The sequence below is a fragment of the Thermobia domestica genome, chromosome 1 (assembly GCF_964235325.1).
Source record: "Thermobia domestica chromosome 1, izTheDome1.hap1.1, whole genome shotgun sequence".
Lineage (NCBI taxonomy): Eukaryota > Metazoa > Arthropoda > Insecta > Zygentoma > Lepismatidae > Thermobia > Thermobia domestica.
Genome location: NC_137454.1, coordinates 242060825 through 242084084, shown reverse-complemented (window position 1 = coordinate 242084084; position 23260 = coordinate 242060825). Strand labels below are relative to the sequence as shown.

Below are 23260 nucleotides of genomic sequence, written 5' to 3'. Positions count from 1 at the left end.
CAAAAGGGACAGCTTTGTACAAATGTGCAGACGTTTATAATGATCCATCTGCAACTACCAACGATGTTGTAGCAGAAGGTGAGAAAGCAACAATTGCAATATACAACGGTTCAGAATCAGACACTCCTGATGTGCTCCGATTTAAAAGTTTCAGCGAAAACGTTATACGAAATACTATTTCTATTAAGCCACAGTCCCTTCCACAAACGTCAGCAGCAGCCAAGTTCCACAGTATGAGAGCTTACCACCAGCTCAACTGTGGTAGTAAGTGTGGAAATGATCGGATGCTACCAACAAAATGATTGACGATGGACAACTACTCCCAATAGAACAGATTTATCTCCTGCACCTAAGGATGTATTGGAAATGGCCCGTTCCCGTTGTAACTGTAAAACATACTGTCATCAATCAGGTCGTTGTTCTTACCGAAGCCATAACCTGGACTGTTCACCTGCAGGTGGAGAATGTAGGGGTTCAGCGTACTAGAACAGCCCAGATGAGTACAACATAACCACATGAGTTCGAAGATGATCAAAATGACGATCCCAGTAAGGATAGAACATATTAAATAACGAACGTTTATTATTGACTAATAATATTATAATCATACGCTACTATATATACACACCAATTGATAATTCATTTATTCCTGGTATCTCTTTCTTTTTTGTTAATCTCACTGGCATTCAGTAGATTTGTCAGATTTGATACTGTACGTTTTATATATATATATATATAGCAAGGGGAACTTCGTTACCTTGCTTGATTATGCATGATATATTTTAATATTAAATATATATATATATATATATAAAATTGTGTATATTAATTAGTAAGTCAGCCTGACACTATTTAATCCAAGTATAGTGTAATATATAATTTTACTGTTTATAATATGTAAATGTATGTAAATATCAATTAGAGAATTATCCCAAGCATTTATATATATACTAATTTTTTTTATTAAGTTTCAGTTAGATCGAATATTACTTTCGCGCCCACTTGATTGTAGACCTGGTAGAGAGGCTAGTTTTTTGAAGATTTCTCTTTGTTGCTTGCTTTTCCAGTAATTTTCCATTGCTGTAGAAGTTTTCTCAACCGTTGCTAAGTTAAATTTTTTCTTCATTTTTCTGTCCAAAGCAAAACATATAAAAAGGCGGATTTTTTTTATGGCTTTCGCTGTTTCAGTTAGGGAGACGTGTAGAGTAGAGGGCTATACTGGTGGATGTTCAGTCCGAAGGATATTAGCAAGTAAGCTTTTTTCGGGAGTTGCCTTTTAGTTTAGTTACTGGATGTCCAGTGGATATGTTAGACCTTGGCTTCCAGCCCCGCTAGAGAAAGTGGTCTCTGGCCATAACTTAGGTGAGTTCTCGAGATAGGAGTAGGGAATAAAGAGTTAAGTAGGATTTGTTTTTAGCTCTACGTCAGAATAATGGCTTAAATGAGCTCTAGTTCAAGAGTCTTCATCCAGGCGAAATTAAAATACCGCTAATTTTACAGCAATTATGTGATATCTTCAAATAGATAAAAGATAATCGAAATGTGGAACAAGAGCGCCCTAGAAAATATTAGTTTACATGAGAAACCGTTATCACGACTCACTTATCTGCTTTCGATTTCGAGCCAGTTTGAAAATCGGCATTTATTCTCGCGTTTCTAAACAGCTGAAAACATAAAGCCACTAGGTGACTCGTGATAACGGTATCTCACGCAAAATAATGTCTAGGCCGCTCTTGTTCCATATATCAATTCTTTTATCTATTTGAAGATATCACATAATTACTGTAAAATTAGCGGTATTTTAATTTCGCCGGGATGAAGACTCTTAATGGTTAGAAAGAGTGAAAAGTAATTTGCTCTTGGGGAGATCCTAGGGAGAGAGTGAATCCAGGACACTTAGGCTTTTGAAATCTTCAGGTTTTGGAGGTTTTTTTCCCGTGAAATTTTTGAATCCAGGTTGCGATTTGGGTTCGATCCCCGTACAGTCAGGCGGTAGTGAAGCCTGGCTGGTGTTTCTATTTTCACACTGCGAATTTCGTGTACGAAAGTATTAGAGTGTGCGGTTTACATTTCTAACCTAGAGTCTTAAATGATAGACGAAATATAATAGCTGGGCCATGAGTGACGCTGGGCTGCTACTCCTAATTCCCTAAGTTTACACATCCTTTAAAATTCTAGTTAGTTTCCTATCTGAATTTCTCTGCGTGTCTGCCAAACCAGGGGTAGGCCAAACTGTTACTGTAATGAGGTTTAACAGTCTTTGAAAGCAAGGAATATGGACATAGAGTAGAGAGAGAGTACTAGTTTCCAAATTACCACAGTTCCCAAAGAAACTTAGGGAAAATTTTATTGTTTAACTTAGATATTCAAATTATAGATTGAGCTCCTTCTACCTTCCCGATGAGTTCTTTGGGAATTAGAGCAAGAGATTAAAGTTGTCTTTTTAAGGGCAAAGTAACGTTGTTTGAATCTAAAAATTACTAGTCACTCACCCACCCTAAATTCCTTGAATTTTCATTTTAACTCAATCGTATTTAGAACCTGTTACCTAGACGACAGCGAGTGGACGATGTATTTTCTTGAGGAGCTTATTTCTTTTGTTGTAAGCCAAAAACGACACTCATTGGTTTCAGGGTGATAAAGAATCTTCATTAAATTTATAATTTCATATATAGATATAGAGATAGAAAACTGATATTAAATATTAAAAAAAAAAATGTTTTTTACCTTACAATATATACATAGTTATGGGCAAAATTCTTAACTTGTTAATTTGGTTTGAAACACTGTACAGAAGAATGCAGTGAAAAATAAAATCATTACGATTTTTACTATATTTATCATACCTTTCATTATAGGGACACTCTCGCCACGTAACATAATTTAGCTCGCTTGGTTTCTAAGACAACGAAACTATTTTAATATCAATGGAAAGAGCAGATTCTACTCTACAACTTTTATTACGGATGAGTTTTTCGTATCTTTAACGGTTTCATAGCTATGTGACAATTACTATACGTAACAAACCGAATGTAACGTAATTTTTGGGAGACCAGCCGCAATATTTCAATATGACGGCGTCATTGCACGACTTTAACAGTTTTCCTCACATCTACGGTCTATGACCATAAATTTGATACAATACCGAAGTTATTATCTTAAATCTGTAAGAATATATACCTGCTGTTTCGAGGTAAGGTATTCAATTCCAATATCCAACATGGCGACTCAAATGGCGGGAAAATGCAAGTCAGATTTTGCTACATTTTTCATATGTCGTTTAGATTGCTTTTCTGTATCACAAAATCGAAACAGAATTTCTGTTACAATTTGTTCCGGGTCAAGCCATATTTTGACTGGAGTATTAGCTACTCGCAGAGACGAGATTTTCTTCCTCTTCCTTCTAGTGTAGGCATCAACTTGCTCTCCTTTTCGAGTTTAAGGACAAATCATGTAACAATTTGGCTTAGGATATTTTTTGAATATATATAGCCATCACTGATCACCAAAATGCCGGATGGCAGAAAGAAAATACCTTACGGGGAAGGGGGGAAGCGAAATTTAAACCGTTTCTATTATTCATTATATTTCCTTGACCATAGGAATGATAGCATCCGATTTTTTTTATTTTGTTTGTCTCATTGTCTTCTACAATTTAATTTCAGTATATTTTTGTGCTAAATATAATGGTTTTCTTGTTATTTTCATTTTTACTCAGTATTGATTTACCCAATGACGTCACTTTTTTTCGCAACAGATTGTTTACATCAAATTCGGAAATATGTTTCTTCTAAAACTTTTTCGTTATTTTATGCTCTTTCAAAAAATGCAGACTTATATTAGGATAGGACTAATAGTACCTGAATTATAAGCGAGTTTGTTCTGTCGTGTGCGAAACTGGTCACGGCGGGGCCCAAGAGTTACCTTCCCACAAACGGTAGATATTAGCAGCTGATGATGCACCTTTACAGAGTTACAGCCAGTGAACCGTCTGATGCTGTGAAATAGTCACATTCTGGTTTCCCCTTAATGCAACTCAATTTAAACCTCAACAGCTCACCCCGTAATTAAGCAAGGAAGATAATTCTGGTATCAATGTGTTCTTGAAGGACGAAGCTCTGCGCTGATATGTATTTCATGTAAAATATGTTGAGCGTACTACGGCAGACGGGGGAGGGTAACTACGTGATGCAAAAAACAAAAAAAGAACAGTTACCTTCGCCGTCCGCCGTGGTACCCCTCATATACATGGAACCCGTCAGGACTTTCCAGTCCGGGCTTTAGAGATTAGCTTGAATAACTAAATTGAAATTTAGATCGGGTTCTCCAAGTGCAAATTGACTTTGCATATTTGCTTCCTGTTTTAACAAGTTACAACCTGTTTAATGAGTTCTGATCTGAATTTACATGACTGGTTCTTCAGAAATTGAGTTACATTGCACGATGTTCGCACCTCATGTCTTCAAGCTTAGTAAGCAGCTGTTCATGCAAATAGTAACCACAGTACAGATTTGCATTATTCAATTTTCTTCATACGGAACTCCAAGGCGCTAGGAAAATAAACGCGTGGTTAATTAGGACTTATTCAGAGAAAACATGTAGGTGTTCCAAGAGATTTACGCACGCTGCATAGCCGAAATGAAAGCACTATTTTATCTTCGGTGGAAAATAGCTATACTGACCGTCACTGCGTAAGGCAAATTAAATTGTTGCATTTTTTTTTTTTTTACCAGGGAAATAGAATATAAATTGATATAAAACTGAAGGTCAACTACTAATAATAATAACTGTACCTATGAGGCTCAGCTCAGTTAGGTTCCCATTATTGGGAAATATTATAAGGAAATTATCTAATTGGTGTAGAATGGGTTAGGAAATCTGAATCATTTTCATAGTGACAAGTTAACACAAAGTTTGGGTAACAATAATAAATGTTTAATTATCCAAACGTGCAGCAAAACTTAAATTGAACGATATAATCACTTTAAGATGAAATGAATTATGAAACAAATGTCACTAAATTTAAATAATGAAAACATTGATCATGTTGTCTTGAGAATCTGAAACATTCCTATTTCCCATGTTGTTCCTAAAAACAAAATACCCTGTATTATTATGTACCTTTGAGTAACAATGATTTGAATTTAATGAGAATTTTACAATTTCTGTAATTTCTTTAGTAGCTACAAAAAAGAATAACATAACTAACAAACAATATATAGGGTAAACCTACTTAACTTCGTGATATACCTTATTTCGTGATACGAGACAAATTATTCTTCACAGAGGAAGGTATGCATTATAGATAGAGTTACAGCGGTGCTCAAGAGAGGCTAGGAATACCAACAAGTGGTGAAAAGGTTTTCCAGTGGTAACTGTTATTCTGCGGACGTCACTCACGATGTTAGTTGGTGCCCAGGGTAGAAAGCGGTTCTCAGGCAAGTGACCTTCGAAGACCAAATATTTTGTTTCTGTGTACGGTGTTATTGTGTAGCTTTTGTTACAGACATTTCTCTAAAAATCTCTTGTTATCACTTCGTGTAAAACCTTGAAAAAGTAATTCAACTGTAAAGCTATAGACGCTTATCAAATCACATCATATTCTTATAAATTTTGTGCCAGGATGGTTCATGGTCGTTTTGAGTTTCACCCTCTTTTCAACTTTTCCTTCATTAAAGCATTTTCCGTAAATAACATCATATCTGGTTTCACTAAAGCTGGAATATTCCCTCCGAATCCTCACGCAGCATCCAGTGAAGCACATACAACAGCCTCAAGACGTCTCGATTCCTACCTGGGTGCAACTAGCTCTGTACACGCTATGAATGAATCACTCGCTTAGACCAGTTGTTCTACATCACCGATGGATAGTCTTCTTTGTGTACCGAATTTAATCCTGCCTGACAAAAACAATACTGTTTCTAGCAGGAAAGCTCGACTCGACACGAAGGCAACAGTTCATCTTTCTGATCAGGCCACAACGGCGACGGCAAATGTCACAGTGCAACGTGATTTTCGAGCTAAAAAGAACAAGTGTCAGGTAAGCAAAATAATGAATTGAGTGCTAGTTGTAACGAGCGCTACGGTTCAGGAAAGAATGGTAGTCCCTCGTTACAGTGCTGCTCCTGTTTACGGTGGTTTCATGAAAGGAGCTAGAATTTTAATTCAGCTGATATAACCATTTTCATGTCCAGTATATGTGCGATGGCAAATGAGTGATACAGACGGTCACAATTAATGTAACGTGAGTAGACTACCGTATCATGAAATTAGGTACACACCCTCACGGAATAAGGTATGCTAAGACGATGTTAGGTAGCTCACACATATTGTGTATTCTGTTTCTTTATATTCTTTCTTTTGTACTGTTTGCGCTTCTTTTACTACAGCAGTTGTGTTTGTTTCGCCTTCCTAATATGGAAATTACATCTATCTTGCATGCTTGTAAATGTATATTTTTCAGTTATCTTCCTTAATATCACGACATTAGGTAGGTTTACCCTATATATTGCCGGATCTAGGATTTTCTGACGGTGGTACACCAATAACTACCACTTTATCAACTTAAATTATTGCTTTTGCAAAACCTCGCTTTCTTTAGCCGCAAATTGAACCATGACAGCAGAAAATTTCGGAAAGCTTTTCTATTTTCATTGTTAGCCTCTCATTTTAGATAGTGCATATTTACAACGAAAGAGGGAGGGGGTTGCACATGCTCCGGTGCAGTCCCTAAATCCGGCCCTTTTTCTCTAGCACTTATTAGTACGAAGTTATAACTATTTCTTTGTTGTGTTTACAACAGAAAAGGTTAGTCATATGGCAAGAACACTGGTACAGAACCTGTTGAATATACTCTTCATTCTAGTCGATTTTCAGAAGCATTCTGAGTTCCAGTCACGCAAAATCTTGCGCAAAGTTTTTCCGGTAATGTTAGAAACTACATCCACAGTTTGTTCCTTGGCATGCTGAACATCCCTAATTTTCACCGAATACACAACATACTTAAAATAGCTCCACTGGTAGTAGTCCAGTGGAGTAAGGTCAATAGAAAGAGGTAGACACTTTCCAGTATCTCACGGACAAATCCACGCACTAGAAAACTGCTGGTCGAGCTACTCACGGACACTAGTAAGTGTAATAGGCTCGGGCGCCATCCTGCTGGAGAAACTTAGGGAATGACTCATTGTCGACAGCAAGGATGGCAAAATATCCTCTTCTAACATGTGATTATAACCAATTGCTGTTATGAGGTTCCGCCGATGAAGGATGAACGAATAACGCGAGTTTCTGCATACCACATCACGTCATCACTTTGCCGGAAACAACACTACGTGCATCAAACGAATGTGGAATGCTTTACGAAAGCACCAACACTCTGCTAACCTCGCCCAACCATAAAAGTTTGCCTCATCAGTAAATAATACCTAAGAGCGAAACACGCGGTTTCGTCATAGTTGATCTTGATCCATTGAGTCAGTTCCAGACGACGAACTTGAGCATGTTCTGTAAAATGTTGGTAAAGTTGAAGTTTATAACGGTTCGACTTTTTCAATGACATAATGCACATGATTGAGGTGAATCTAACATAACTTTCACGGAATACATTACGAGTGCTTCACTTGCAGATTTGGCTGAATAATGCCAATACTGCATCAGTTGTTAACTCGTTTGTCGCCGTGCATAGTCTACCAGCCTTGGGTTGGCTTGCCACTGATAAAGTACCTTCGAATGTCTTCACCACTTTGAACATAGTATCATTGTTGTTGGGAGTCCTTTCCGAATAACGGCTTTTAAAATCGTCTGCAATCAACCTGGCGTCCTTTGTCCTCAGAAATCAGCACGATCTCTATGCGCTCTGGATATGTCAAGGCAATTTTCTGCTAGTAAGACAGTTGCAATGATAGAAACAGTCATACCTTCGTAACGGTTAGCGATAGAACAAAAATAACAGTGTTATTAAATTTCTACAAATAATTGCTGTTAAAATAACAAATCAAATACCATTTTTTCCAGTCAAGGCATTCCCTCAAATTCAATATGGCGGACCTCAAGCTGATAAACGGCGTTGTGATAATTTTTTCCTTATTCTTTCGTTATTAATAACTGTTTCCTTATTCCTATTCATTGCATACATTGTTATTTTGGTTGCAATTGTTATTTTGGTTATGTTTTGTAATATTTAGAGCTTAATAGGGAGCTATTCGCTCTAGGACCACCTTGTATTATTAAAACAGAAATATATATATATGGCAAATTAACGATGTGCAATATTACAATAGATTTTCTAAAACAAGAATTTTAGGAATGATCCAAATAATGGATCAAAAGATTACAATATTGACCAAGAATTTTAGGAATAATAAAAAATGCATCAAAAGTTTGCAATCTTGGCCAATAATTAGTTTTTGGATCAAGGGATACAACATTTTTGAACGGCACCTAAATCGAGATTTCGTAATTATTTTTAACGGAATAAGCACACCATACTGAGTTCAATGACAGTTTGGGATTGGCTACACTATAAGTAGTTCTCCAGTTATAAAGGCGTACAGGAAAATTTTTGATTCAATGAACTAAATTGATTTTTTTCGATCAGGGGCCACAAAATTTTAGGACGGCCCCTAAATCGACTTTTCGTATTTCTTTGCGGAATAAGAACATCCGTAAATCAAGAGTTCAGAACTTTTTTCTGTTTAAATAAGTTGTGCTTAATGCAGATTATATCAGAGGCAGTTGTACATGAAAATCAAGTGTAGAGAGCAGTTAGTAGCCAATAGAACTTTCAGAAAGGAACATGAAAAATATCTCCATGATCCTAATGTAATGAAACAATAATAATGACAATAAAAAGAAAATATATCCTAATTTTTTAAAAATAAATTATTGACGGTGTACATCAAATCCTTATCAGCTGAACTTCAGTTCAAGTCCAACATGCAGAACTTGGTCTACACTTGATCCCCATAAGTGAGTGTGGGCCATTTTGAGCACTATGTAATCAGCGGAAAGTAATCTCATTAAAGACAGCTGAAAAATTGAATATTTTACCGGGCTTGAGGGACTTTGAACCAGTGAATCTCTAGATATCAAATGTTTTCCATTCAGAAAACGCAAGTGGTTTAAAAGATACACTGGGAAATACTAATTCCATTAACCATTGACATATGATGAGTTCAGCCACAATCCCTGTACTATTACTATTTTGCACGGCTTTCATGTACAAAATGTTAGTTGTAACTCGTCACTCACTATGTGTTCTCCATTACACTTTTTTAAATACCCCTGTATCTTCATCTATTTTCTCAACATGTACAGAGTTTGGAGCGCCGCACGCGTGACCACAATCCATCCGTTCGATGCGTTATACAGAGTTCCATATAAAATCGCATATTTCAATAGTACCAACTCAATATTTGTTCTTTGCTGATTTACTGAAATTTCTCTTCACGAATATTAACTAGTAAAATTAACGAAAGTCACAGAATTACTGCTGCCAAATAAATAAAGTGGAAAGAAGAAATTTTAATGGAAGAGAAAACCAGGCACACTATATTATTTGGTGTTCAACACTCATTACCTAAGTTAAGAAAAGTAAATCCTTGGTATTAAATTAACAAATACTAACCTTCCAGTCCTTATAAAAGTCTATTTTAGGATTGTTCTTGATCCTATAGACAATAACTTTGGCTTGATACAATGCATCTTCATTAGTCCTGGCCGATTTAGCTAAATTCAAAGCTTGTGTATTTTCAACAAAAAGTATATCATTTTTTGAATATCCTACAAGTCCAGGGTTAAACACCTTTAGTATATTAGGAAGAGTTAGGTATTCTCTCCATGTCTTTTCTCCACCTAAAATAACAATCACACATCATGATATCATACTAAAATAACTAAAAACAATCTAGAAAAATATTATTTTATAACAAAATTAATTTTGAATACACAATCATGACGTTAATAGTGGACTATAGCTCGATTTTCAAAATCGCTCAGAAAACCAGTTTAAATTAACTAACGTCGTGCATTATGTCTGTTGTGCTGACTATTCAAATTGAGAACTTTTGGATTTTTTCCCTACAAGACAGTTGCCAGGCAAACATATGCATGTATTGTTGCACCTGGAAGCAGTGATGATTTGAAGATACTTTCCCCAGAGGAGGAGACTTCCAATTCAATCGGGATGCACAAACAGTACTGCGAAAGTACTGGTAATTTACGTTGAACACGATAGAAGGTATGCTCCCGAGGGAATTCCGTTCTGGCCACTACCTGAAATTATCATTGACTGAAAGTGTCAATGATGCATACACAAATATATATACTCGCTTTCGAGTCAAGTTTAACACGTAGGCTCCAAATTCGAATTGTTTAAATCCTGATTACTAAGACTGATATGCAAAGAGAAATTCGTATGTATTGTAATTCCTTTTATAAAACCTAGACTAACATTCGTTAGAAAATATGGTGAATGTATCAATTAATTCATCAAAGCGAGCACAAGTAAGTAGATCATGTTTATTAATTGTAAATTCTTTATAGCAAATAAAAATCGTACTTCATTGACTCGTAACAAATATTGATTATAAGTACTCACTGCACGTAGTTTCCGCAACAGGTTTCTTAACGTCAAATTTGCTAGTCAATAATTCGGAAATCAAAGGTCTCCACTTTAACAAATTTGAAGTTGTGGTAGTCAATATGTGCTTGAAACACCTTAACAGTATCTGCTTGAAATAACGCAGTGTTCATGTATTTGTTCCTTGAGGTATTAGCTATTACACTTAGGGTTTGGTCACAAGTAAGTCCAAACCCCAACTACAATGGCAAATAACTCAACGACCAAAGATCTGCACAACATATTATTTCATGTGCGTAGTTAGTAAGCTTAGGATGCTCTATTACCATGCCAATTTTGATCAAGATCTATTTGGTGAAGTTCAAAACCAGATTTGGTGGCCGATATCTTGATAACTAAATATCTGAACATACTATTTCATACTGTGCTTGAATGTGTACAAAGCTTGTTAATCTTTATCACAATACCATAAGTTTTATGAAGGTTGAGTGGGTTTTATCGATAGTGATTTAGTGAAATTTCTTAATTCCACTAACTCCAAACACAAATTTGGTGGTCATTAACTCAAGAATAATTGGTCTGTATTCCATAATATTCTATTCATGTAGTTACTCAGGGAAAAACGCATATACGGGTTAAATGCGCTGAACAAAGTTTCTAGGTTATCTCACAACACTGATTAATATGGGAGGTACCGCGCACAAGTCTTTGCAAGGCAAGAAGAATTACGGAATCGAACGCTGATTTTCGAGGCAAGTTGTACGTAAAATATTACATATATTTTTAACATGTTTTGATATAACATTAAGACACTGTAGAAATGATTGTGTTTGAAATCATTTCAAGTAAGGTAGATGAAGTGGTGAGTAAAACTCTATGCCTCATATGGCTGAGAACAAAGCCTACTGATCGAAGTTCTCACATATACGAAAATTATATAATACGGGCAAAATGATTATATTGTTGTTGGTTAAAAAAGCCCATATCCGCAAATTACCCAAGTGAGTAGTACAAAGAATTTATATATATTGTAGCCCAGAGCAAATATTCTCAATATTTATTTTACTCAATTTTCTATTTTATTAATCATCTCTATGTTTCCTTGAAAATCAAAAATTATCTATTGGGTCATTGTAGCAGTATGACGTAAAGAAATGTTAAATAATAAAAACATCACACAAGTTACGAGTTGTGCGTTTAGATTGATGTAATGATTATATAACTCTGACATTCAGGAAGATACGACGCGACGCATTATTGTAACTTTTGTAAAGGGGAAAACGAATCCGAAATAGTTACTAGCTGGAAAGAATTAATGAAATTTATGTAATAAAACTTTGTAAGTAATTTGTTAACACCAACACAATTTTGGGTATGTCAAAACTGCTAGTATCGCCGACGCGGACATTCTCGAGATTCTCGTCGCTGATCAACTATGAGGAAACTGACAAGTTTCCTGGAGCAGAGAACAACGAACCTTTGACGTAAAGATGATGACGCTAAATCCCGGAAGAGGGAGGCAGAACAAAACCAGAGAGTCAGCGGTCTCAAAGAGGAGGGAGTAGGAGAAAAACGGTGCGAAAGCCGAGAGAAAGGGGTCCGGTAGGAGAAAGTAAGACAAAGCATCAAAAGTGATAAATAAAAGTTCTTCGAGGAGTTTTACGAGCTGACGAAGTCGTGACCCGCTACGTCTACTTCAAGAATCTGGAGATACTTGAGGTTTGCAAATGGTCGCATAGGAGGTATCTGTAGAAGAAATATCATTGCTCTCCGGCAAGGACAGCGTCCATTGCCAACTTCGTCAGGAGGTCACCACTGCAGGCCCAGATCATTATTCAGACGTTGGAGGACGACCAGGATCCATCAGGTATGTGTTCCTTCTCTGGCTTAGTTATCAGTGGTATAATGTCCACTAATGTCGTTATCGAAATCTGGCAGGATTGACTCATCCGCACTAGACACACACTTTACACTTTAGAATACAGTTGCTAATACGAAATATAGCAGCATAACTATTATTAATTCTGACTTGTCATGTCGTCCTTTACCTCTCGCTTATGACTTGTTTAAGTTTTTCTGGTTTCCCGTTCATTCTGGAAGGTGAACGGAAGGGAACTGTCCCGTACTGTCTCGCTCGCACATTCTTGAAACTCAGGCACTAACGCGGGGTAGGTCAACAATATATATATATATATATATGTGTGTGTGTGTGTGTGTGTGTGTGTGTGTGTGTACATTTGCATGTATGATTTAAGATAATACGTACTAGTACATTCAATTGCTAGTTGGATATTTAAAAGCGAATGAACTATGAGCTATTGAGCTATACATTGGATTCTTTATACACTTACATACTATAAGTATCAACAAGTTATATATTTGTTCACTGTTCTTTGTTTGAGACAAGAAGCTACACAAATATTTTCCTTCCTGTTTCAGCCCAGTGGTTGGAGATTATCAACGACAAACACAATGATGTTCATATGGAGAAGAAGGAGTGCAGGCAGCTTTGTCCGCGATAAGAGAAAGCATGAAAATATATACTGCCAGTGAAACATTTGGAATTCGGCGAACTACGTTGGAACATAGAGTTTAAAAAGACCACAAATATCAACCTAAATTAGGTTATCCAATTTCACTTGGTTCTAGAGAAGACGAATTGGTTACACATATGTTAACATTGAAGTCGAAAGTTTTCCCACTTACAATGGCCGATACTAAGCGACTAGCTTATCAATATGCAACTAAGAAAGAACTTCCCAATCCATTCAGTTCAAGGGAAAAAAGTGAAGCATATTATTGGTTGTACTGACTACTACGAAGACATCTAAATGTCAGTGTGCGAAAGGAGCAGCTACTATCCCATGGACAAGCTGATGAATTAAAGAAGGAAATGAAATGAAATCTTTGAGTTTTACGTCCCACGGTTATGCTGGTTAGGCTAAAGGAGACGGTGATGATGAATAATGAATGAAATGGTGGAATGAAGAAAGAGGGAGGAAACGGGAGAACCCCGAGAAAACCCACGCACACGGTGTTTGTCCACCACAAAGTTCACTTGGCGGGAGCTGGGATCGAACTCGAGACCCCAAGCACCAGAGGTGAACGCTCTACCACTGAGCCACCGCGGCCCCCGAATTAAAGAAGGATGTAGGACATTTTATAATGTTCTTGAAGCTTTAATGACTGAATCAAATAGAGAATGCCTTCTACCTTCACATATTTTCAATTGTGATGAAACTAGATTACAGTTAATTATCAAACCAGGAAAAGTATTGGAAGAAAAAAGAGAACGAACTGTTCAGGCTTTTACAACAGCAGGAAAGGAAGAGACTAACAGTAATGGGATACGTTATTGCTAGCGACTCCTACATTCCTCCTTTTATAATATCCAATACGAGAAGAATTTAATGATGGACTATCTCTCGATTCGGTCAATGTCATGCCAGAATCTGGATACAGACAGAGGTAACTTTCATATCGTGTACGGAACATTTTGCCAATCACAAATCTTCTGGTAAAGTGTTCTTGCTATTGAATGGGTCTTCCACCCACTATAGGAATGTTGAAGCCATCAGGTTCTGCATTCAAAATCAAATTTCCTTGCTCTGTCTTTCGAGCTACATAAACCACTGGTTGCAGCTCTTAGATAGAGAAATCTCTAAACTCCTCAAATTCAACCAGTGATATTCATTTATTGGTCAAAACAGGAGAAGAAAGCTAACAAAACTTGTTTTAGGACAACTTTTTTGTCGCATGGGAAAAGGCAACGACAGTTGGACCAGCAGTAAATGGCTTTTATGCTTGTGGCATTTATAAAGTGAATCCCGACGCAATACTGGCAAATGTATTTTATACTGAAACTGTGACAGAAGACTTATCCGCTTTTTCACTTTTTGTAATTTCTTATCTCTATGGTGTAGATCTCTATTCCATGCATTTGGTCTTTACAAACATTTTCTCAACTTTCATCACATTATAATTCGAAATGTTACAGTTCCTAAACCTTCTTCTTATCTTCCAGTTACTTCTACCAAATGTTATAGATAGATACCATATCTTCATTGTATAGTGTGCATATTATATATATATAAGCATATATTACCCCAATATTGGGGAATGCCCAATTAGTAGACTTCAGTTTAAGCTGGACTAGCATTGTCACTTGAAACACTATCACAATGTTACTTGTACACAATAATAAAGGAAAATCTACTGTATGTTGTCTGAAATTTTCACGCTGAAGAATCCTTTACATTTGGTAATATATGATCAAAAAGCTTAATGTGCGTATATTCCGCCGAATGACTATACTAAACTACACGAAGTCAACTTTTAAGTTCTCTGCTTGCTGGTAAGTCCTTGGACTAATAGGAGATCTCCATCTTAGTTTATGGCCTGGAAATGCTACTTCCATGTTAGTCAGTCTTCTGTTTCCACCTTTAACTACAAATAATTTTATCTATTTTTCAAATCATCAACAAATTGTATTAATCTTCTTTCTACTCCTCGCTTTCCTTCCATCTTACCCTATATGATGATATGAAGTAGGCCTAGAATTTCTTCGCAAGATGTGTCCAATCCAGTTTTCCTTTCAATGATGGATGCTGGATAAGAGCGTCCTCTTCTCTCTGTTAACTACACCAAGGCTTAATGTTCGGTTGTTATTATATTTAAAACAGTACAAATGTACCAAGGAGTGTCGGCAAGTATTCAGAGCATTGAACAAGTTTTAGTGTTTTTAATATGTATGGTTCAAGAAATAAGAATTGTGTCGGCTGTGCTTTCGTCTTCCTCGGAACTCAATCTGCATCTGATGTGTTCAGTATTTAAAGCTGAACTAACAACAGTTAAGTTTGCTCTCGATCACACAGTTCAGCTTGCTCTGCGTCTTGTGCTTATCTGCACTTATTCACAAAGCGTTATAAAAGGCCTGCAAATGTCTTTAGAAAACACTGCTTAGTGTAAGCTATTCCTGGTAGATACCATCGGTTACCCTTATAAAACTATCTTATTTTTCTCTACTGGGTGCCGGCACACGTCGCCATTCAAGAAAACTTGCTAGTCGACACAGCAGTCAAAAGAATTGCAGTAGTTGATGCTGCACTAGTCCATTGTACCCGTGCTTGAATCTCTGCATCTGTTTCGTCCAATAGAAGTTCTCTCACAGAGAAGCGAAATGGAACCAGGTTAAACAAAATAAAGCTCTTATCAGTTAAACTTCTTTTGCGTAATTGGCAGATATCGTCGCGTACTAGTCGCCGAGATGAAGTGATCCTAACAGCTTGCGTATTGAATACTCACACACATGTCTATTTAGTATGTGCAACTAACCGTCCGTATTGCGGGGACACTTATCTTCCACTGTGTATTTGGCACATTCGTGTACAATGTCCACAATAGTCATATCTTAAAGAACATTTAAGACTACCTGATGATCTTCATAATCAGTTTTAGGAGGATAATGCGGTGTTTAGTGATCGTTTTTTCGTCTTTATTCTTGCGAGTGAAATGGTTATGGTGGTCTGGAGAAGTTCCTTTTAGATTTTTCCTGTTACAAATTTCTGTTTATATGTTGCTAGTTATGCTAGTTATATTCTTGTTATGCATATTTCATATTTGCTTATTTATTCCATTATCCTTTTCGCGATATCTTAATTTTTATTGTTTTTTGGTTTCTTCTTTAATCTATAGATCTTGTAATTTTTATTGTCTTTTAGTTTCTTCTTTAACTTATAGATCTTGTATTTGATTTATACATGATTAGAGCTTCTATTGTGAATTTTTAATGTGTAGCTTGTGTCGATCATCTGTCTTATGTTGACTGTGATAAATCGCCTTGCTGCTGATGCTGTTAGAATTATGTATGGCAGTGTTAAGACTATGTGTAACAGTCTTAAAGAAAATAAAACAATAAGTTAATCTGCTATTTAACAGTTTCTATATTTTTAATAAGTATAGCACATAAATGAATACATAACACTGGCCTACGAAGGTAAGTACTTTTTTTAATTTGATGAATGAATGATGTCAATTCTCGTCTCGTTATCTAGATAAGAAATTTAACAAGTATCATGAGCAATATTACTTATAAGAAAAATGAACCCACATAGTGTCTGCCAACATGAAAGTCCAATTAGCTTAAGCTTAGATCGCCGCACATCAAAACTGAGCACTCTACTACTAATCTACTGACCCTTGCAACAATAAAATGCGCATTCAGGCAAACATATACAGTGTGATCCATAAATTCCCGGATTATTTTTAGCGTCTTCCTCGCACCGTTACCATTCTTGCAACCCGGACAACGATTGAGTTACATAGTACTAGGCCTATTTACGAAGAGTGCAAATTGGTGTTAGTGTAGCTGCAATAATTAAGAAGACAATACGTGTAATTCACATCGCTGTTGTTAGTCTGAGTCAAAGGTGAAATTTATGAGAAGGATGAACAACGTGTAGTGAAGAAATTCTGCCGTAAAGCCGATATATCTCCAACAGACACGATAAAAGAAATGATTCAAAAATCCTAGTGATGCAACAGTAAACCGAATAACTGTTTTATAGTGGCACGAACGGTTTCGAGAAGGTAGTAGATTCGTAAAGGACGACGAGCGCAGTGATCGCTCTACAACAACCTGCACTGTTGACAACATCGTCGCCAGAGAAGATCGAAAAGTAAAGTCACGGTTAATAGCAAATAATTCATATAGTACCAGAAACTGTGTTTTCAGGAATTTTAACATAACACTTGATAAAACGGAAAGTGTGCGCAAGATTTGTTTGGCAGTTTCTGGCTCAAAACCAAACAGGAACCTTCCAATATTCTCCTTACTCTCCAGATCTGACTCCACCACACCATTTTCTGTTCCCTGAGGTGAAGTTGAAACTAAAGGGTGAAAAATTCGATGTCATTAAGAAGATTTAATAAGATTTAACCTTCCATTTGAACACAATTACTGCAGAAGAGTTTTCCATGAGGAAGTTGTAATTACGTGCTCAGCAGTGTATTGCTTCAAATGGAGCATATTTTGAATACACACACACAAAATAATTGCAACCTTGTTATTTTTCTTCCAGTGGCCAGAGTCCGGAACTCACGGACGATAATGTGTAGGGCTACGTATCGTCTCTTGTGTTTGACACGCTACTGAGTGAGTGACGCAACAGTTTTCAAGATCTCGAATTGAATATTGGAAGAGATAGGGACACTGTTATCTGATTCTTGTCTGCAAGGAACGAAACTATATTCAGAAAGAAGTACTGTACATCAGAGATGCAATGTTGTGTAAATGTTTCACAGACACCTATTATTTTTATGGTCCAGTGTAAACTTACCTTATACTTACAAAAGATAAAATGGAACGTATACAGGGATGACTATATACTGTGTTAAAAACAAATTTTACGAAAAAAAAAGAGGAATAAATGAATATGCTAATTTGTAAAAAAGTAATAATGCTTAAGTGAATTATAAGAAAAAGCCTTGTAAAATGAAACCATTAATATGTTTTTCCTTTGTTATAATAACTTGTCCTAAGGGACAACGGAGATAAAACTAATAAAACTTTTTAATTGTAAGAAAAAAAACATAAAGCTCTTAATTTAAAGTTAAAAACTAATGAAATTTAGTAATATAATGAGGATTTAGGCTGGTAGAAGTGGAGAGTGAAAACGAAGGCAACAGAGACGTTGTTTTTTTAGCCATTTGGAAAGAGATTAACTTTGGACTTCGGGTGATAGATTACCATATACTCATGTGTGTTTCAGTTGCTACCACTTGTAAAAGTTAATTAAAGAAAACATTCTGAGCTTTCCGAATTTGGTTTCCTAGCGTTAATAGTTTTTGTAACAAGTAACTCAGATATGCAAATACCAACATAAGTATCATCTTGTATGTGTTAGAACTCTCTTTGTGTAAATAAAATTGTTATTAAGCATTTCGAGGTAGAACAGGTTCTTCTACTTAAATTCTACAAAGAAAAGATTAGAACCTACCTCTTATGCACAGATACAGCAGCGTAGGATACTGTTTGCCAGGAATCATCTACCATATCTAACTATACGTAATTTGATTAAGCATTTTTATTAATCAATACTTTATATTTTTTGATAACGACCGAGTTTATATCCAACAAAATTTCTTCCATTACATCCCTGCTGTACAACACATGAAAAGTACATTTTGAAATGTGTCGGCATTTATAATCCTGTTCTACAGATGCTGATGATAACAGAACTTCTTATACAGCTACATACTGTACCATACACATGGAAAAAATCTTGTTGGAACACTTCTAGCTAGAAAAAACCTGGACTGCCTTCCAGCGACTAAGTCCAAGAGAACGACACTAGACGAATGCCTTTAGATGTGGCTCTTTTCTCTCAATTTTTGTCGCTGATAGGATTTAAAATTCTACGATAATTACTCTCATATGCGTACCAGAATTTTGCTGTCTATACGGTATACGATCAAATCGAGATTTATTACAAATCATATGACTCAGGATGAATCGTAAAAAAATTGTTTCAATTATTATAAATCTTTGGGTATATATTTTTATTGAAATCTCGACGTGTTTTTTTTTTTTTTTTTTTTTTTAATCTTCGATGACTTTCATCACCATGAAAAACATTTAGTGGAATTGTTCAAAGATCATCGAAAAAATGTCATTCCCCCCCCCCCAAAAAAAAAGGGCATTGAGAAGCACAAAGGAGTCCGCTTCCACAGCCCAATGGTGCCATTATCTCGAAAAAAAGCTTATTAATTAATTTAGGTGTTATTTTCATGTTTAGCAACCAAAAATACATGAATAAATTATTTTCCTTCGTCTGTAACCTTTGAAGTCTTTTAGAACAGTGTAAAGTTTACTGATTGATAAAGATAAAGCATAAAGGATATAACTTACCTGCAGCAAATGAAATTCCCGTATTTTCATAAAAATTTGAGAAAGGAAATGGTGTACTAGTCATTGCACCCGTTGCAGATATCACACTATCCCCTATTGCTCCTATAACTTTAATATCACTTGGACGAAGCCGATGGACGCTTGTGGGGATTTCACTAGATTTAGTAATTTTACATGGAAACGAATAGGATTTAGGAATTCGCCGTTGAAGTCTACTTCCATTTCTGCCAATTGCCTAAACGAAGATGTCGAACAATTGCAAAATATCATTAATTTGTTAAACATTTACTGATTAAAAATTATAAGTTACAGGTTGAGGAAAAATAGTTCACTGATCAATTGTTATTATTATTGTTACGAGAGCTGTTCAAAAAGTAACAGACGTTTTGAAATAAAAAGTAATAAAATGAACAAACCAAATTGTATTATATACATTTGAAACGTACACCCTTAAGCTATCTTTTCACATAATCGCCACGAAAATTAAGGCATTTATCATACCGTGGCACAAGTTTTCCAATACCGTCGAGGTAAAAATCCGCCGCCTGCAATTTTAACCACTGGCTTACACCGACATGCAGTTCGGCATTAGTATCAAAGTGTTGGGTAGCGAGTCATATCTTCATCGATGGGAAGAGGTGGCAGTCGCTTGGCGCCAAATAATTCTGTATGGTGGATGATCGAACACCTCGCATCCAAAACCACCCAAAAGCTCTCGGATAGGCTTGGCACCATTGCCTCACTCGGCCCTCACTCATTATTCCATGTCCGTACACTTCACATAGTAGGCGATACATTTCATTTGGCTTTTGGCTTTTTGCCAACAAAAACCTAATTACAGAACTCACGTCACAAGATGATTTTGTATTGTACCGCACATTGTAACACAGTCACAGTCCTCACGCCACCACAGCCGGATGAGTACTGGGTGTGGCACGTTGTGACACCAAGATGACGACTCTAACCCCGGCCAGTTCCGCGATAGGCCAAAACATCTGTTACTTTCTGAACAGCACTAGTATTAATTATAGTAATAAACTTTGTTTTCGTGCTAAAAGTAGAAATACGGTACTTTTGTCACATGCTTCCGTGTTATTGTAACAATATGAAGTAGAAAACAAGAGAAACCCTCTAGCATTATTAACGTTTAACGAAAAACAATCCAAAGATCAGTCATATTTACAAGTCCATAGACCTCACTGACTGCAATAAAATTGTGTGTGTCACTGTATAACACAAACTATTTTATAAAACTAAATATTTATGCTGAACGAGAACTACGCAACATATTAAGATGTCACTGATACTGAAAGACAAGGTGTTTCAAAAAGTAGTGAACATTTTTCCCGCTTATAAGTCAATTGTAAGATAGAATGAGGCTTAGGGTATGGAATGAGGCTAGGCTTGTGTAAGACTTTAGGGAGGAAAATATTTTAGTGTTAGTATTGTACCGAAAAAACAGAGAGGTAGAAGAAGAAGTGAAACTGATTGTTAGGGAGTTATGAAGATATCAAGTTAGTTGTTTAGTAGTTTTGGAAGGATTTAAGTTAGTTTAGGGAGTTCAGCGGTGATCGTGTTTGTGTCAACATCCCCTGGTGTGTTGCGCAGAAGAGGGAGGGGATTAAATGAAAAGTGCACATCTTACATTCATTACACACATTTACATTTATACACAAATTCATGTACACTCATCGACAAATACTCTACTTATTTATATTTCATATATTTTTCACTTTTTTTCACTTTTACACCCTTTCCATCTGGGTAGCTGGCCCTCTTCATCCCGCTGGACCCCTTTCTCGATTTTGACTTCAATTTTTCCCTATTTTGACAATTTTTCAACTAACCTGACTTTGACATATTTCCATATATTATATGCATCTACTGAATTCTATTTTTAACTGCTGTCAATTTCTTTATACTATAATTCAGCCATTTCGACTTCACTGTCGGTCAACCTTGCAAATGGCGATGTCCGCCATTTGCAAACTTTTGTACACTTTATTATACAAATAAGCCAATTTCTACACAAATAAGTCAATATTTCTACATTTATAGCACATTTGATCTTAGTTGTTGGTGCACCTAATTATTAAACACCATTAATGGTGACGAAGACAAGACAAGTTAGTTTATTGTAAATTCAAAGTTGTTGGCAAAATAATGTTGGAAAGTGATAAACAGAGTTAAGTAATAGAAGGTAAATATATTTAGGTCAGGGTATGTGTAGTTGTTCGGAGAAATCAATATTGAAGAGTGAAATAAAGACTATCTTGAGAAGTACAGTGTTGTAATGTCAGAAGTTTTAAAGGACAAGATTATAGAATATTAATTAAAGGAGTTGGCATTTTAAACTTGACTAAGGCAGGAGTTTACGTTAACTCATTATAAAGAATAACACCAATGGAGCACGGAAGACTTTCGTCAGTGTAGATGTAGAGAGGACACTCATGCGCATTCACGATTTTTTTCCCGCTCACGAAAAGTGGCAGTCACTGGCAGCCGTTAACAAGTGAAGGCGTGTAGTGAGCGGTCGTCGGATTTCAGTTTATTGTAAATCGACAGAAAAACTGAGCAGCGAAAATGCATCGAATTTTGTCAAAAGCTTGATGATAACCAAGCGGAAACCATTCAATCGGATAGGTACATTGAATTTTCAAAGAGAACTTGTGTATGAGGAGGATGTCCGTGAAATTTGATTCAGGTTTTCATCGCCAAACACAACATTCCTGTGTGTCATTAGGCTCCCTACTCACTCGAAATTGTTCCGTGTGACATTTGGTTATTTCCCAAGCTGAAAGTGAAACTAAAAGGAACCCGATTTGAGTCAAGAGAAGACATCATACAGAATGCAACAGCACGGTTGCTCACCATGTCAAAAACTGCGTTCCAGAAGTGTCTCCAACAATGGCGGGAGCACTGGGAGAAGAGTATGCATTACCAAGGAGATTACTTTGAAGGGGATTAGTGTTTCGGATTTCAAAGTCAATAAATATATTTATGCCAACTAAAGGCTCGATACTTTTTGAACACACCTCGTATTCTGTTATGAACTTCATTGTGGCACTAGCAAGACAATAGTAGACGTGGATAGTTAATGAAACAATAGTATGTGGTATTGTTAATGAGACACCCAAAATTTAAATTGAACTTTTAAATTTAATTTTCTATTTAACCAAAATGTTGTCGAAAGCTATGACATATATCAATTAACAGATCACGTCGTGCTTAACCAAAAATGATACGCTTAATGGTAAATTCAGATGCATAGTTTCTGAGAAAATGCACACACAAAATACTTTTTGTGGGCACTAAAAAGGTTGTCGTGGGTCTCCAATAATAATTGACACTTTGAAACGCCATAACTTGAAGAAAGAGTGGTCGCCATTATAGTATTGAAGATAGACAAGGCAACTGAAATGTCCTGACTAATTAAAACATTGTTGATTACGAATTTAAACTTATATACGTTTCTTTTGACTTTTACTTAATATCGTACTTCCGAAGATTTATTACAATCTTAATCAATTGACCGCGTACAATGGCGATAACTGCCAGTTATGACTTCGCTTCAGTTTTATTAAAATAAAGGCTAAGAGAGAAGAATGTCAAGTTAAAGGGAAGGAGAGGAAGAAACAGAAAGAGAGTGGGAAGAAGGAAAGAGGATTAGAATGTTCTCATTAAGGAAGATATGCTGTCTCAGAATACTAAAGCCTGTTGCAAACATATTGACATTTCAGTTAAACGAATAAAACGCAAGCTCTGACGCGACG

General features: G+C 36.2%; 1 protein-coding gene across 1 annotated transcript in view; it reads right to left on the bottom strand.

Annotated features, from left to right (window-relative positions):
- LOC145679223 (phospholipase B1, membrane-associated-like) overlaps positions 1-23260 on the bottom strand; it is a 93685-nt gene that overhangs the window by 44513 nt on the left and 25912 nt on the right. Inside the window, exons 3-4 of the mRNA XM_081749811.1 lie at positions 19488-19722; positions 9626-9852 (exon numbers count right to left, since the gene is read on the bottom strand). Coding sequence (XP_081605937.1) covers positions 9626-9852; positions 19488-19722 — 462 coding nt within the window. The remainder of the gene's footprint in view (positions 1-9625; positions 9853-19487; positions 19723-23260) is intronic.